Source organism: Festucalex cinctus, chromosome 12, assembly GCF_051991245.1.
Source record: "Festucalex cinctus isolate MCC-2025b chromosome 12, RoL_Fcin_1.0, whole genome shotgun sequence".
NCBI classification, from domain to species: domain Eukaryota; kingdom Metazoa; phylum Chordata; class Actinopteri; order Syngnathiformes; family Syngnathidae; genus Festucalex; species Festucalex cinctus.
This window is the reverse complement of record NC_135422.1, coordinates 22,316,283-22,332,093: the sequence shown is the minus strand read 5'-3', so window position 1 is coordinate 22,332,093 and position 15,811 is coordinate 22,316,283. Positions and strand designations below refer to the sequence as shown.

At 41.3% G+C, this 15,811-nt stretch overlaps 1 protein-coding gene across 5 annotated transcripts in view; it reads right to left on the bottom strand.

Moving 5' to 3' along the window:
• Nucleotides 1–7,114: 7,114 nt before the first annotated feature.
• atp10d (ATPase phospholipid transporting 10D) overlaps nucleotides 7,115–15,811 on the bottom strand; it is a 71,757-nt gene continuing 63,060 nt past the window's right edge. For all 5 annotated transcript variants that reach the window (XM_077539880.1, XM_077539876.1, XM_077539879.1 and 2 more), the window contains 2 exons: nucleotides 7,505–7,692; nucleotides 7,115–7,341 (listed from right to left, as the gene is read on the bottom strand). In XM_077539880.1, coding sequence (XP_077396006.1) covers nucleotides 7,149–7,341; nucleotides 7,505–7,692 — 381 coding nt within the window. In that variant the 3' untranslated portion in view covers nucleotides 7,115–7,148. The remainder of the gene's footprint in view (nucleotides 7,342–7,504; nucleotides 7,693–15,811) is intronic.

The following is a 15,811-nucleotide window of genomic DNA, read 5'->3' as shown; positions in this document are numbered from 1 at the left end:
CACCATTTTCTGCATCAAGATTTTCTGATTGTAAACATGCTGATGAGAGATTACATGAGCATGAAAACTAGACACATTCACAACATGGCCATGATAGCTTTTAGTAACTCTTTGACCGCCAAAAATGTTTAATAACGTTTAGTAAAATCACGATGTATGCCGCCATAAACGTTAAGCGACGTCAACTTTTTTTGTTGTTGTTGTTAATATATCAGTGATCAGTGCAACGTCCAAGTGCAGCGCAGCCGAGTCAATGAGTTGTGAAACCAAAAACATCCACTAACTATGGCCAGCATTGTATCTCTTTTCAATGGTCTGCTGGTGTATGGAATTACTCAACTCAACTCAGGTTTATTTAACCTCGCAGCGGTACTCGGGCCCTAACTAGAGCTGTGAATTACAATGAAACATGACACAATCTGATGACATAGAACATTTTCAAAGCTGACGTGAATGATCAAAGCCTTTGTAACATTAAACCTAATTTGACGGAGCATCACTAAACTAAAAATATTAGTATCAAAGTCACTGTTGTGGAGAAAATGTATCTTTAATTTTTGCTCAATGTCACTCAAATTACCTTTTTCAAATGGTGATTACTAAAGAACGGAATAAGGTAGAAACATACTTTTTTTTCTAATGAAAGAATGGAATGTGATCTTTCATGTGGTACCCATGTTGCATATGTAGCAAAAGAATACAATATTCTATTTGCTTCGAAAAACTAGTTAAAATGCTCAAAATCCGATGTCATTGGGGGTTGGTTTTTGATAACGTGTGGAAGTAAAAGAGTTAATTAACGAGTCCACTGAATGCGGTTTGGTGGATTCTGAACTAAAAAGACAATTTTATCATAAATGTCAGTTCTGGTCTGATGTGCTTCAGAGAGTCATGGCTGTAAGTGAAATTTTTGTCAGAGTGGGGCCTGGCTTTTAGAGGAAGCAAACACCATTTTTTTTTAAATCCCACATAGAAAAATATGGAAATGCTGGAAAGTGGAACACCCTCATATTTATCTTTAAATGTGTGTGAGGAATTTATCGATCTGATGGGTAAAAAAGTGCTAGCTGAAATTGTTGATAAAGTGAAAATGGTTAAAATATTTCTCAATTGTTGACTCAACCCCTGAAATTTTCCATGTTGATCAGATGACATTTATACTAAGATTTGTGTTGCCAGATGGGTGCTTTGTAAAATTTTTGCCAGGCACACTGGTGAAAGCCTGTTCCAGTCACTAACAAGTGTTTTAGAAGAGATGGGGGTTGATACTGCAAATTGCAGGGGGCAGAGCTAGATAATGTCAGCATTATGTCGAGAGCCTACAAAGGGGTACAAGGGGAAATCAACCCCCAAGCTGAGTGGGTGGCATGTGCAGCCCACACAAAGCAGAGCATCTCGGTTAGGGTTTGGGAGGGGGGGCTATATTTGATGGTTAGCCCCGGGGCCTATGACTATGTAAAGGCGGCCCTGTCCAGACCCTCGTCGGTGCCTGTCACTTCCTTGTGTGATCGATGGTGAGCCAGCCTGTAAGGCCTACTGTGAGGTCTATTTTGGACTCCAGAAGGAGGGGTAGGTGGGTGCAGTGTCTGGTCGACTGAGACGGTTATGGTCCTGAGACGCATTCTTGGTTCCCCCGCTCTTGGATACATCTCTCGTCTGGGATTTCCGTTCTCTCCATTCCTTGGAAACCAGGTGGACCACCAGGGGGCGTCTGTTAAGTGAGGGTACTGTTGTCACAGTGTGGCGTGTAGATCTGTTTTTTTCTTTCAGTCGCATGGGCAAGTGGTTGGGTAGTCTCCAGAGCACACCCTGATTGTCATCATTAGGGATGAGCCGGATAGCCGTACAACACGAGTATCCGGTAGGGATAATTCATTACCCTTTTTCCAGATACGAAAATAACACGGATATCATTCCTTATTATCCGTATCCGATGCTCCAGCGCTCTTCTCGCAATGCTGCAGGCTGCTTGTTTTTTTTTTCCCTCTCTCTCTTCTCAACGACGTGATGGCCAGTAAGGCACACTCAGCTAATGCTCCGCTCATTTCCTCCTCCCCTACAATACGACGCAAGATTTTGTCTCCCATTCATTTTCTTCCGCTCACTTCATGTTCTTTCAAAGTTACTTAGTGAATTAGTTTTGTTACGTAACGTAGACTTACGTAGGCTGTGTTTTTAACGAGCTAATAAAACACTCGAGCACTCTCTCTCTCTCTCTTTCTCTCTCTCTCTCTCTCGCTCGCACGCACATACTTGAGCTGAACCAGGGAGTTGTCGTAGCACCCATCTTGCCTCCACTGAAACCATTGTTAATTTGTTATATCTGTTGATGGAAGTCCTCCAAAAAGCCAACTGACCTCTGCAGTATGGGACTCTTTCATTGTCTGTAGAAATGAACCATCCAAGGCATGTGTAAGCTGTAAATATTACGATAAAAAAAACACTGAATCTCAATTCTCACTGTTCAGTAAATATTTATTCACACACATATTTTCTGAGTTTATACAAAAAAAACCTTCAAAAAATAGTTGTTTTTTTTCAAAAGCACTGATTTGAATCTCAATTAGGCTGACTTGACTTAAAAGTTTTAAAATAGAAATTATAGCAACTTTTGCTCAATCCATATCAATTTCACACTTTACCATTTATTTTAAGTGTGAAATTAGAAAAAAAAAAAAATACTACCGATGTAAGCATTTATTCTGTTCCAGGCCACACTCACTTGCGGTGTAGGCCACGCCCCTTCCGAATATAGATAGATAATTTAGATGGTTGAACAGATATAAATAGTGGTGTACTCGCTCATCCCTAGTCATCATTATTAGCAGTGTTGCCACAGTTACCTTGAAAAAGTAACTTAGTTACTTTACTGATTACTTGGTTTTAAAAGTAACTAAATTGCGTTACTGATTACTTGATTTTAAAAGTAACTAAGTTAGATTAAAAGTTACTTTTTTAGTTACTTTCAGCAGCTGCCGATAACACCATCTCAACATAAAAATAATGCAGTAGAAACGGAGTTCCAAATACTTTATTGAAAGTGCATTTTTAACATGAAAATAGTTTTTTTTTTAATGAAAAACAAAATCGGCAGTCTCTCTTGACTTCTTGTAACGTAAATACTTTTTATAAAACAAAAAATAAAAATCTATCCAGGTTGAAAATGAAAATCCCCTAAATACCTCTATTGTTTGTTTGTTCCGCTATTCCAGTATGTACACATGTATCAGTTTAAATATTTATTAGTAGTTATTGACAGTTATAATTGTTTTTTGGTTTGTTTGTTTTTTCTTTTCAAAATAAGGATCAGGAAAACAAAAGGTTGATAATTTAATGTTAAATATAAATATTTAACCTTTAGACAGACACCAACACAATTAAACAGAATATTTGCACATTGTCAAGTATTTCAGAAACATACATTTAAGACATGAAATAAACCTACCGTCCAGCCAAAAGAAATATGAAGCCACCTTATGGAACAATAAATCTATCAAACACATTTTAACCACTTAATATATGCAAAAATATTTCCAAAAGTTCATTTCCCTTTTTAATCAACAATTTTTGTATTTAAGAAATTTTTTTTCTTTTGTCATCACTTTCATTTTTGGTTAATGTATGACATCTTTTTTTGTTTTTTTAATCTGAGACACGATGATGACCACAGAATCACTACTGTTTATATTTTGTTTTTTGGGCTGTCGTTCATTTTGAGTTTGATGACGTAATCGCGGGCACGTCTCAGTTCTCCTATCTGCTGCTCATGCTAGTTGTAGACATTGACAGGGAGCCACAAACTGAGAAATGAGATACTTGCAGTGTGCTTTTAGCATAGCTGGTGTGTTGGCTGTGGGACATACCTGTGTCGTTTGAATCCATGCATTGGATCGTCACGGGAGTTATTCTTTTTGGCTCGCGCGCAGTACCAACGCCGGCCCGGGACATACACGTGCACCGAGAGGACTCGATAGCAATGGGAAATACCGAGATGTACGGCACCGGCTTCTGCTAACTGTCTCCATTTGTATGTTGTCACTCGTGTCGCGAGCACGGAAACACGGAAGTAGCTTGAATGGTGATGCTACTGAAATGTAAACAAAACAAGTAGAGCACGGCGCAGAACTCTTGCTATTGTTATGAAAACCATAAAGCCTCACTCGCAACCGATACGGTCGTTTAGCTCCCCTTGACGAACGATGGTTGGTCGAATCGTTTTTTTGTTCCACCCCTACTGAAAACGTAACTTGTCTGACGTCACTCCCCTTGGCGAGAGGGCGGAGACGACCTCATCCCATAATGCTTCACGGACCAGTTGAGGATGGAAATAAATTATTTTTTTTACCACTTTTATGGTCCATAATGCACACTTTTTTTGTTGTGTTGTGTGCCTGTTGGTTAATAAAACTAGTAGTAAAAGTATCATCACTATTGTTTTGAATGTGCAAACCATTCATGACCAGACCATGGCTGAATTCAGTGTGGTGATCAATGACTTCTGCCTCATCTTCGTAGTTAGCAGTAGTTGTTTGTGACTGTTACAACAGTGAGATAGTTTGCCTTCTTCATGAAAATGTGGAGTAACGCATTGATTCTCTGGACAGTAACTTTAATCAGACTACTTTGTAGAATAAAGTAACGCGTTAGACTATTAGTTACTTTAGAAAGCAACTTTTTTGAGTAACGCGTTACTTAGTAACGCGTTACTCAAAAAAGTAAGTAAGTACTAAGTAACGCGTTACCGGCAACACTGATTATTAGTTAGGTTCACAAATGCTGGAGCGTGCAAGTAGCTGGTCACAGGAATATTGTTACTCGTCATTGCCAAACTTCCTTGTGAACACCTCTACTTACTACGCGCGTGTGTCTTATTTCGTCCTCGTAAGTAGGCACAGGTTACTTTTCTCAGTAATTAATAGTGTCAGTTAGCTCCTGTCTCTTTGCGCAATTGAATGCAGTGCGGCTGGCAACCAGCTCCTCTTTTACTTTGCCCATCCACCTTAGTTTACCTTACTTGTGTAGTGATTAGAAATGGGACACAACCACTGCTTGGTAATCGCAATTAATTAACCACACCAATGCACAGGTTTGTTCCCAATAAAAAAAAAACATGAGGCTTCTTGTATGGGGAATAAGAACTCTTTACTACAAAATAAAATGCCAAGCAGGGCAACAGGCAAAGGTGCAAAACAATGTAGCAATATCAATAAAAACTCAGGAATGCATTTAGAGCTGTCTTCAAGGCAAACAATTCTCAAACAGATTTTCTACAGCAAACAGTGATACTTCTCTAAAAGGTCTTCACAGCAAAAACTAGATACAGCCCACTATGATATTGCACTTTGCCCAATAAAAGCTTTACGAAAAAGAAATAAAAGTTATAATTTGCTAAGAAAGGGAAATAAATAAAAGGCCCATAAAATAAATCTAATCGGGGTAACAAACAGTGAACATAGCTCTCAATTGGGCACGCCTTCAAAAATAATTTATCACATTGTGATGCTGATCTCTTATACTCTGCTGCCACCGGCTGTCCGATTTCAAGCATTTTAACTCACCTTTCAAGGCAGTCAGAATACTGTATTGTGTGCTTTTACTACATTTACAATGTGAGTACCAAATGAAATATCACATTCCATTTTTCCATTAGAATAAAAAAGTACGTTTCTACCTTATTCCGTTCTTTAGCCATCACCATTTGAAAATTAGGTAATTTGAGTGACATTGAGCGAAATTGAAAATGAGAAAACAAGCTTTTGTGTCACGATATATTTTTTCCACAAAAGTTACTTTGACACAAATATTTTTTGTTTGCTCTGTGAATTAGGTTTAATGTGACAAAGGCTTTTTGATCATTCACGTCATCCTTGAAAAACGTTCGATTTCATGTTTCATTGTAATTCCATACACTGGCAGCCCATTGAAAAGAGACACAATGCTGCCATCTGCTCGCCATATAGTGGCTGTTTTTGATTCCACAACCCATTGACCAGTTGATGTTGCACTGCCCATTGAGGGGGAAAAAAAACAAAAACAACAACAACTACATGACGTCATTTAAAGTTTATGGCGGCATACATGGTGATTTTACTAAACGTTATTAAATGTTTTTGGCGGTCAAAAAGTTAAGTAATCTGTCCTAGGACGCTTTAACCCCCGGGTTAAATTGTTGGGGGCTGGTTGTTAATTGTTAGTCTGTCCTGTTATAGGCATTCCTCATCGCGAATGTCCACTAACGGCCACAACTCATCAGCCCCCTTAACAATGGAACCACGGAACATGGTCCACTGTGACTCAATATATTCAAAACTTCCTTGCGACAAGAAAAAATAAAAAATAAAAAAATTTGGTGGATGGACCCTGACAAGAAATCAACATTCGCTCACTTCGCAAACATTCGCCACTTCAGTGGGATACAGGTTTTACTGTACTTAATCTCATATAATCGATTCTAGGATTGTGAACCAATTCTTCATTTTTCTTTAGCTTAGTGTTTTATTACACAGTACAAGGGGTGAGTCGACTTAAATCTTTCACCTACTGGTAGTTGTTAATTTCCACTTAACTCATTCACTCCCAGCAGCCATTTTTACTGAAGAAACCCCCTTCGCTCCCAGCTGTTTTACTGAATTTTGACTGATTTTGCAAGGCCCCACAGAATATTGTGTTCTAGTGCTATAAAAACATGGAACCTACTAAAAGAAAGATTGGAGTCTTTTCTGTCATCAGGAAAAAAAAACACTGGGGAAAAAGAGCTTGTTGCAATATAGCCCTGGCTGATCTCTTATACTCTTCTGCCAACATGGCCATTTTTTGATAATAACTACCATTGCTTTAAGCGACCTCTTCAGGTCAGAAGCTGAATCAAAGCCTTCTGTTTGCTCTAGCATTAAAAAAAAAGTTAAAAACAACAACATTTAAATATGTTTTTGGGAGTGAGGGACAAAGTATTAAAAACGTATTTATACGTTTTTGGGATTGAATGAGTGCACATCACATGGGAGGAGGGTCTAAAGCTTCAAATTAAAAATGCTTTGGGTGAACGAAAAACTGCACTATTCAAAAATGAAAATCATTCTTTTTGCAACAAGCAAAGCAAATGAGAAAATAGGGATTGTTGTGCATAAAACAACCTTTATTATAAGATTTTACGCTGAAAATGTCAATGAATCTGTGCTGGGCTCCAAGCCACGTGACAAGCCATCAGCAAACTCCGGCTGCTGATTAGCCACCGGGAGGTTTGAGTCCCAGTGCTGTCTTCTTCTGTGGTACACTGCCATGTGAGATGGTAGCTTCAGACCGGGTAAGTGCATGGTGTTGTGAAGTGCCCGGAACAGGAGCCTGCAGAGGAAGTCAATCGACAGTGACAACGGTGGCGCCATAAAAGGTTTCATTTGTTATTGTTGTCAGTTGTTGAATACAATTTATTTTTTAAATAAGGTTAACATCATGCAAAAACGTTGTAATTGAAATAAATAGAAATCTAAGTATGTGTTGTGTATACCTGGGCATCAGTGCTGTTACAGTAGTGAGAACACACACGATGTAAAAGAGAGGCTGGGACATTTGTAACATCTCCACACCCACAGGGTTGGTAGGAGGACTGCACGTCAGACAGCAAACGCTGAAAATCAGCACAAAGCCAAAGTACGACCCCGCGCTGACCACCAACACAAAAACATGAATCCATGTCTGAAACGACACAGACGATTCGACAATTTAGTGCTCACAAACATGGGAACAATACACAATGGCCATTAGACTTTACATCAATCTGAAGAAATTGATCGAGATCAGATGATATTTTTTATGTTATGCAAAACTGGTGAGCAACGGTAATGTCATAATTTGCACGATCAATCAACTGGTAACTGGTACTTCATTTAGATAGTGCTGTTGGAACTAACACAGGAATATAGACAGACTAAACTTTTGCTCAACGAGATCAACTGCGGTCATACCAAAACGCGAGTCGATCGATTCTCACAAAACGATTACTTAGAAAGTCAACTAGTTTGCATAGATAGGGGGCGAATCTGTGCTGGAGTCAAATGGCTCCATGCAGCGTCGTGTGTAGAGAAAAACTGGAGAAACAACATATTTGACAAAAAGGAGAAGAATGTGGAGCCAGGAAGTTGTGTGTACTTGTTTGCCCTTGTTTATTGCTGTTGGACCAAGATAATAGTATTTTGTATTTGTTTTAGCAAAACCCCCGGCCACTTGAATGGCTAGCGATATTCATGCATGTTTTGTTTTTTGTTTCTTTTTTATCATTAATGTTAGAGGAGATGTTGTGAACATGTAAACATTACATGTTATATTTAATGTTTATGAGTGTTTTTTTTGTGTTTTTTAAAGATTTTTTTTCAATTATTTTTTTCCAATGCATTTCAGTTACACATGGATTTTCACTATGGCATGGCTGGACTGTAGATTAAATATACCGCAATTGCCGGACTATAAACCGCGACTTTTTTCAGACGCTTTCAACGCTGCAGCTTATACAATGATGCGGCTAATATATGAATTTTTCATCCTGAACCGTAACAAGCATTTGTAGTCCTAAAATTAATTAAATTAACACTGGAAGCGAGAGAATATTTGATCTTTTTCTCTTTCTGTGTGGGAGGATTTTCCATCGACATATTGATTTATTTTCACCTTGATATCTTTGGGGATCTATTTTGTACTGTGAATGAGGCCATCGGCGGAAGGATACATGGAAAGAAGTGGGGAACTTCTGCCATTAAGTTAAAGCGTGCATGTTCAATGAGCATGTGTCCTCTTTTTGTTTTTTCTTTTTTTTGCTTGTTTTAGAGCTTAACGAACCACTTAAAGTTAATTGTTTGATTGACACTGTAACGGTTATCGGCCGGTTGTAACTTTTTGCAACCTCAGTTCCAAAGGAATTGAGCTCCTGTGGCCTGAACATGCCACTGTGGGGGGTGGGGAGCACAAGAACATCCCCCACAAACAGCCACACATGCTCTGACTGACACGCGCACGCGCACACACACACAAATCAGGACAGTAAAAGCCTTCTTAGAAACTTGACTTTCTTATTTTGCAACAGAACAATGAATTATGAAATGTTATGTTTGCCATTTGTGAAATGTTGACTCCATGAAATGTCATGAAAATGTTCCATTGCAGTGGCAGATTCTCCACTAAACTTTCATGTGTATGCACGTTTTAACAGTGTAAGCTAGGTAACATTTTATTTGAGGTATTCAATTGTACGTGTTGCATTGGTTGAATTCTGACCTTAGAATCTTAACACACATGGGATCCAGATTCAATCTGATTAGTCAACCAAAAACCTCCCCCAGCTGGTAACTTTCCACTGTGGTCTCAACCGGCCCCCCTGGTGTGGAGGCCGCCGCCTTCCCAATTTAAAAGCACGCTCCCTGCGTGCTGCTCTCTCTCTTCCGCTGCTCTTTGGCTCTCTTCCTCCGCTGCTCTTTGGCTCCCGCTTCTTCGCTGCTCCTTGGCTCCTTCCTGGTCTCCATCGGCGCGGCTGCCAGACAAAGGGCTAGCCCAGCTAGCTTAACCTCCAGCACACGGCAACGCACAGAAGCCATCGCGTGTAGCGACAGGCGCAGCGAAACACGCTGCTTTTAGTCCCTGCAAAGGCTCAACGGATGGTGCTTTTCCCAAGCACCGAGGCCTCAACCAAGAGGGCCGCTTCCAAGCCAGCAGGTTGACCCCGTGACGCTCAGTTGGCCAGCCGGACGACCTCTCTCTCCCTCTCCTGAACTGAACCTTCTCCATTCTATCTTCAAACGGGCTTGGCGAGTCTCCATCCAGGGTCCTGCTTCTCAGACCAACCCCATCTGTAAGTGCAACTTTGCAGGCCTTTGCCCTAGTACAAATTGGTGTAAACTAGGTTGATTGTGGGTCCCATGTTGGTTTGATTTAAGAAATCTATCACCTTGGCTAAGACCGTTTCTTTTTTTCTTCTTTTCTTCTCCTTTGATTATTTTTATTATTTTAGTTCTCGTTTCATTGCCTATCATAGTAGTTAGTTTTGCTTCTTTAAATTCTAAGTAGATTATCCCACCTAGGTTAGAGAATAAACGTGCACAAAACTCAAAACCTGGTTTACTGTGTGTGTGTTTCATCAATTTATAGTGACCTCTAAGCTGAACAAAGAACTCACAAAATTGTAGTAAGGGCACAACCTTCATTTTAATGACTGATTCAACGAGGTTCTCATCTGTTATCCTGATAAAATTATCAAAAAGAGATGTGGTGCTCCGCAGGCAAGCTCAACTTAATTTAAATATTAAGTTTGAGTCTCCTTCAATTAATGAGCCAATTGATTATTAATTTAATAATTAACAATTATTGATTTAATAATTAATTGGACCGATTTCCCTTACATAATGGTGCCCCGTGTGAGGCCAATTTATGTTACATATTTTGTGAAACACACACATGTAACAATCCAAAAACAGCTTAGTGCAGCGTGTTCTTCTGGGAAAATTTCAGCTCGTTTCCATAGCAACCTAACTAAAACTTTATGCCAGAGCCAATCCGCTGTATAAAAGCAGTGTATTTGAAGCACTAAATAACAGTCTAACGACTAGTTATTGAGAAGAGAATGAATTTGTCGACTATGTGAATGTTACACACACAAAAGTGGAAGAGTAACGATCACATTTTTTTTATTGCATGCAAAACTTTTAGGCCTGGGAATGTTTTTTCTAACTCGTCACGAATTCTGATTGGGTTAAAAATATATTCCAAACCTCACGTGGCGCAATCAGCTTAGCTACCTGATTACGTTACAAGCCTTTAGGCTGAGGAAATAGTCTAGTGCACGAAATTCTGCATTCAGACCACCATTTGAGTCACAGCACACTTCTCAAGGTGTTAAGTTGACTCCCTTTTGTCGGGTTTAGCGTAAGGCACATGGTGCTAAAACTGCTAGCCTTTTGTGTAAAACACACGTGTTAAGATCCGCCATCTTTGGAGGCGTATCCTTAACTTAACTGGGATTCAGGTAACCACCCCTTGAAACCAGTCGACCAATAAACTAATTTGAGGGGCGGGCCCGACGGCCAGACTTCCAAGTCGCTCCTCATTTGGCTGTGGCCTCCAAGAGAGGATCACGTCTCACCACGTGACCCCCCACTGAGAGCCCAGTCTCTGCCAAATTGTAGCACTGAATAACTAGTTATACAGTTCGCTTAAATTGTTGAAATTAGATTTCCATCTGATTAACACTAAAGTGTACTGTTTGCTTAATACTCATATTGCTACACGGCCAGCTGCCAAACTACAGCTAGTATAGTTGACTCCTGCTTTCTAGCAACTCACGTGTGAAGAGGGACACATCGCAGCCCCCCTCTCCCCCCCGTGAGCCTACTGTCTGCCTTCTTCAACATCGCATTCAAAGCACTTTATAATTTAAATAATCAAGTTACCGTGATTTGAAACTAATCGAGGGATTTAAATTACTACTGTACCGTCCTAACCTATGATTCTTACTGGATTTAAGACAATTTAACATCACGTGTCTTCGCCACTCTTAAACGTTACATTATAATATTTTTCCTACTCCTGTTTCACCAAGTGTTAACATTGAGTTTAGGGTTAATATTTTTGTACGTTTTGCACTTTTTAATCTTCATTAATTCCGTCGTGTTTAATGAATTAACACCGTCTTACAGGAAGTAGTAGTTTTCTCTTTCCCCTCGAAGCGAGTCCTTACAGGATACTAGTATCGCGATATAAACCCGTGGGAATTAAAACGTTTCCGTGGTTTCCGCTCCTTGATTAATTTAAATTATAATTATTAGTGTCTTCTTGATAATTCGGCGTCAGTGCCGCGCATAACAACACGCGCGATTATCCGTAAGGAGTGAATTTAACGTGTTTGACAGATTGACAGCTGGCGACACACGCACGCGCAACTTCCGGTGACGTGCCACTCATTGACAAAGTTTACGTTAGCTGCGTGTTGCTAACAACTTTGCTTGCCAAGTGCTACGATTTTAAAACTTGTGCAAGGTATTTAAACACTCGTTTTAAGACACATTCTGTGTCACTTACGAGCGACGGAGTTGTTTTGTCTATGCGGTAAAGTCATAAAACTTTATTGATCGAACAAAAGTACGACTCTATACTACACACAGGAGCCTCGTTGCGTTTTAAACGCTGACGGCGTCCTCCTGTGGCTATTCACGGTACCGCAGCCGAGGAACTTTTGCCAACAAAATTAAAACGCTTGATAACTTTAATTATTGACTAACCAAAGAGTTTGTTTAAATAATTAACCACCGTTTTCAAGTACTTAATTTTGTTTTAATTAAAAGCAACACTCAACTAGTAGTGTATAGCTTTTCTCGTTGTAGTAAAAGTGTTTACCCAATTTTTAGGCACTTTTGGAAACCTCTATTGAATTAAATGTAATTTTAATTTAATGTGACTGTCCTTAGTAGACTTTTGTTTCCTAAAACCTGTAACCTCAAACGTATGCTGTGGTTAATAGTAATTTAGCAGACTAAATTGCTTAACACAATACTTTGTTGAGGGTTCTCAATTATTTAGTGCATTGCCATTTAAAATAATTGGTAACATAGTTGGATACCATCCTTTAATCTGTGCCTTAATAATTTTGGTAAAACATTTTGAATCAACTAATTGAGCCCAAAAAGCTAATCATTAAGCATTTTCAGCATTGTCTAATTGGCTAACAATTAGTCCTTCCAAATTGAGTAAAGTGAGCTTACGCATATCTTTGATATCATAACGCTACTTTTAACCATGGATGCTTTGCAAAATGCCCTTGCGACCGTGACTAACAATCTCATTCCAGGCTATGCCGACGCGACAGCCAGCGCTAGCGCAGAGATTCTTGACACCAACATTGCGCAACTCGTTTGCGACGCTCAACAAGGGTCGTTAACCCACGAAGATATGGCACAAATCCTCAGCCGACTAATGGTGAATTTAGTGGCTAGGTGGAAATTGAGTGACCATGAACTCGAACAAGTGAAAAGCGTTCTGACAGCAGAACAGCAAATTCACGCCCAAGTTAGCAGCAAGCTAACCGAGTTGGAAGCGTGGTTGCATGAATCTGACCGCGTGGACTTGGGAAACCAAGTTACAAAATTGACACAGGAACTCAAAGTGAGTACACAAACTGCCCGCACGCATGAACAAAATTGGCATAATGCCACATCTGAAATTCGTGAGCTAAAAGAATGCATTGCAGAACTATCAAATCAGCACACTGAAGCCCATTGGATTGATCTCCAAACAGATCGTGAATTTGATAAGTACTTGCTAGCTCTCGCGAATGATGAAATTGCGGAATTAACTCAAAAGATTAGACTTTTGAAAAATGAACGCACTGAAGGAAAAAGGCAGACGTTTCGCTTGAAATCTCAGTTGATGGCAATGGAAGAAAAACTCCGGCGATTGCAGCATCCATCCTTCAACACTGGCCGGGATGACGAGTCATCCCAGGCTGAATCGAAATTGCAGCAAGTCCCACAAGGTAACACCAGGTGTCCATTGACACCGTCCCAAACCACTGCTTTGGAGGTCCCCGTTCAGGACCTGTCTCAGGTGAACTCTCCTTTGCATTTTGATCCACTTGTGGTGCACGCACCTGTTCCTTTTTCAGACGCTGCCACGTTGTCTGATGTGCTGCAGACTTCCTCTGCAAATCTTGGACCTGTTTCTCAGCCACCTGTGCCACTTCCGGTTCCTACTCGCTCCATGGCAAGCACGTCTCCAAGTGCTGCTCAACACACACAGGGGCCCCCTCCCTCTGCAGTGTCACTGAGAGGAGCAAGCCCACCTGTCTCTGTGCTTCTACCGAGAAGCACACTTCTTGTTTCGGCACCCCCGCTAGGCGCCACGCCTTCTTGTGTGTCTCCAGTTGCTGCCAACCTTCCTTCTCCTGCTCAACAAGCAGATGCTTCTTCACCTCATCATGTGGCGCAACCAGGCATGTCTACAAAAGAGTTAGACACGATTGCCAAGCACATTCAGAAATTTCAGCCAAAACAAGATTGCTCTGATAACACTTCTGTGTACCTCAAAGACCTTGATTTTCATTTGAGGAGATTCCCACAGGCAACAACGGAAGACAAGATTTACCTCATGAAATTGACGTCCACTCGAGAAGTAAGTGATTGGATCGACCGCCAGCCGATCCACATCTTGAATGATTATCGAGCACTGTCTCGTGAATTTGATGGCCCAGTATCAGCAATGAGCTTTCTTGCTGCCTGGTCAGTAAAACAAGGCCGAAAGGAATCACCCAGCCTGTATTATAGTCGCCTGCGCAAGGCATACTTTGGGCATCGTAACGAACCCAACATGGAAGAACAGGTAGAATTCAAAACACTATTTTTGAACAACCTCCACCCAAACACAAGCCGCCTCTTGGGTGTGACAACTTGTCCTCGCACGCTAAGTAGCCTAGAGCTACGTGAACTTGCATCCAAGGCCTTTGTGTTTTTACGCGAAAACGCTGCTAAATCAGTGGAATCCTCTGTTTACCATGTTGCAGGTGGTTCAGACGAGGTCGAACGACAGTCCGAATCACAGCAAAGCGACGATGACATCGCCGCTTCCCCATCAAATCCTGCACAACGGCCTCAAAATGGTTCTCATCAGAAGCACCAGTACGGCCGCAGTGCACCTGCGCGGTTGAGTCATAGCTCCAGCCGTGGTTGTGAACGGGAGAAATCCTTTGCGAAAACAAAACCTCGCAAAAAGAAACCTCCCCGCACAAATAGTCCTCAGGAGCCCCCATCCACGTCAGGTGACTCCTCAATTGACAGCAACATCTGGACAAAAGTTCTTGATGGGCTGCGCAAATTGTCCAACGACAGTCAGCCGACAGCCATCAATGAGCCAGAGGTGTCGGACAACACCGTTCTTTCAGTCCAACTGGATCCAGCACCTTCTTTGGCTTCTGCCAGTGCACCTGTTACCGAGTCGAATCAACCATTCAAACAGCTCTTAGGTAACCTCAAGATTAAAGGTGCATCGCGTAAGTTCTATTTGAGGACGACACTTGAACAAACATTAGACTATGACGCTTTGGTTGATCCTGGCGCTGACATTACAGTAATGTCCAACACGCTCTTCAACCAACTTCAAGCCATGCTGAAGAACAGTGGCCGGATGCTCCGCCTCAACCACTGCTCATTGGAGATCGGTGCGTTTGCACTGACTAACACCCATCTGGACTCCATGGCAACGTTACACTGGACGATTGGACCACACAAATTGGTCCACCCTGTGTACGTGTCTGCTGTGGAATCAGTCCCGCTCCTCATTGGTCAAGATCTGCTGGGCCGCTTCAAGCCCCTGATAGATTACGACCGACGCAAAATCTGGTCACAGGTGCGGCAGCCTCTGCCAGCAGCACCGCTGACCAAAACTGCCAATTGTTATGCGGTAAGCCTAACAGAGCCTTCTTGTGAACCTGTTCTGAGTGTACAAAACTCACACCAAGACTCTCACCCAGCTCAAGGGGGGACCATGCCTGTTGTCTCCGAGATGCCCTCAAGAGGTCACCTTCGCAACACCAGCTCTCCCCTCGGCCAAGTTGAACATCCCACTCAGGGTGTACAACTCTGCCACCTTACGGAATGAGACTTGGATTGCACCTCCGAGCTACGCATGACACAAATTGAGGCCGTTGTCCTCACTTCTGAAGCAAACCATTCAGCTTCACCGCGAACTTTGAACTTGAAATCGCACTTGAAATTGTCATCGAACAACCCAAACAACACAGTGGTTGTTCTTTGCAATCTGCTTGGCGCGTTGTGCCTATTTCTGA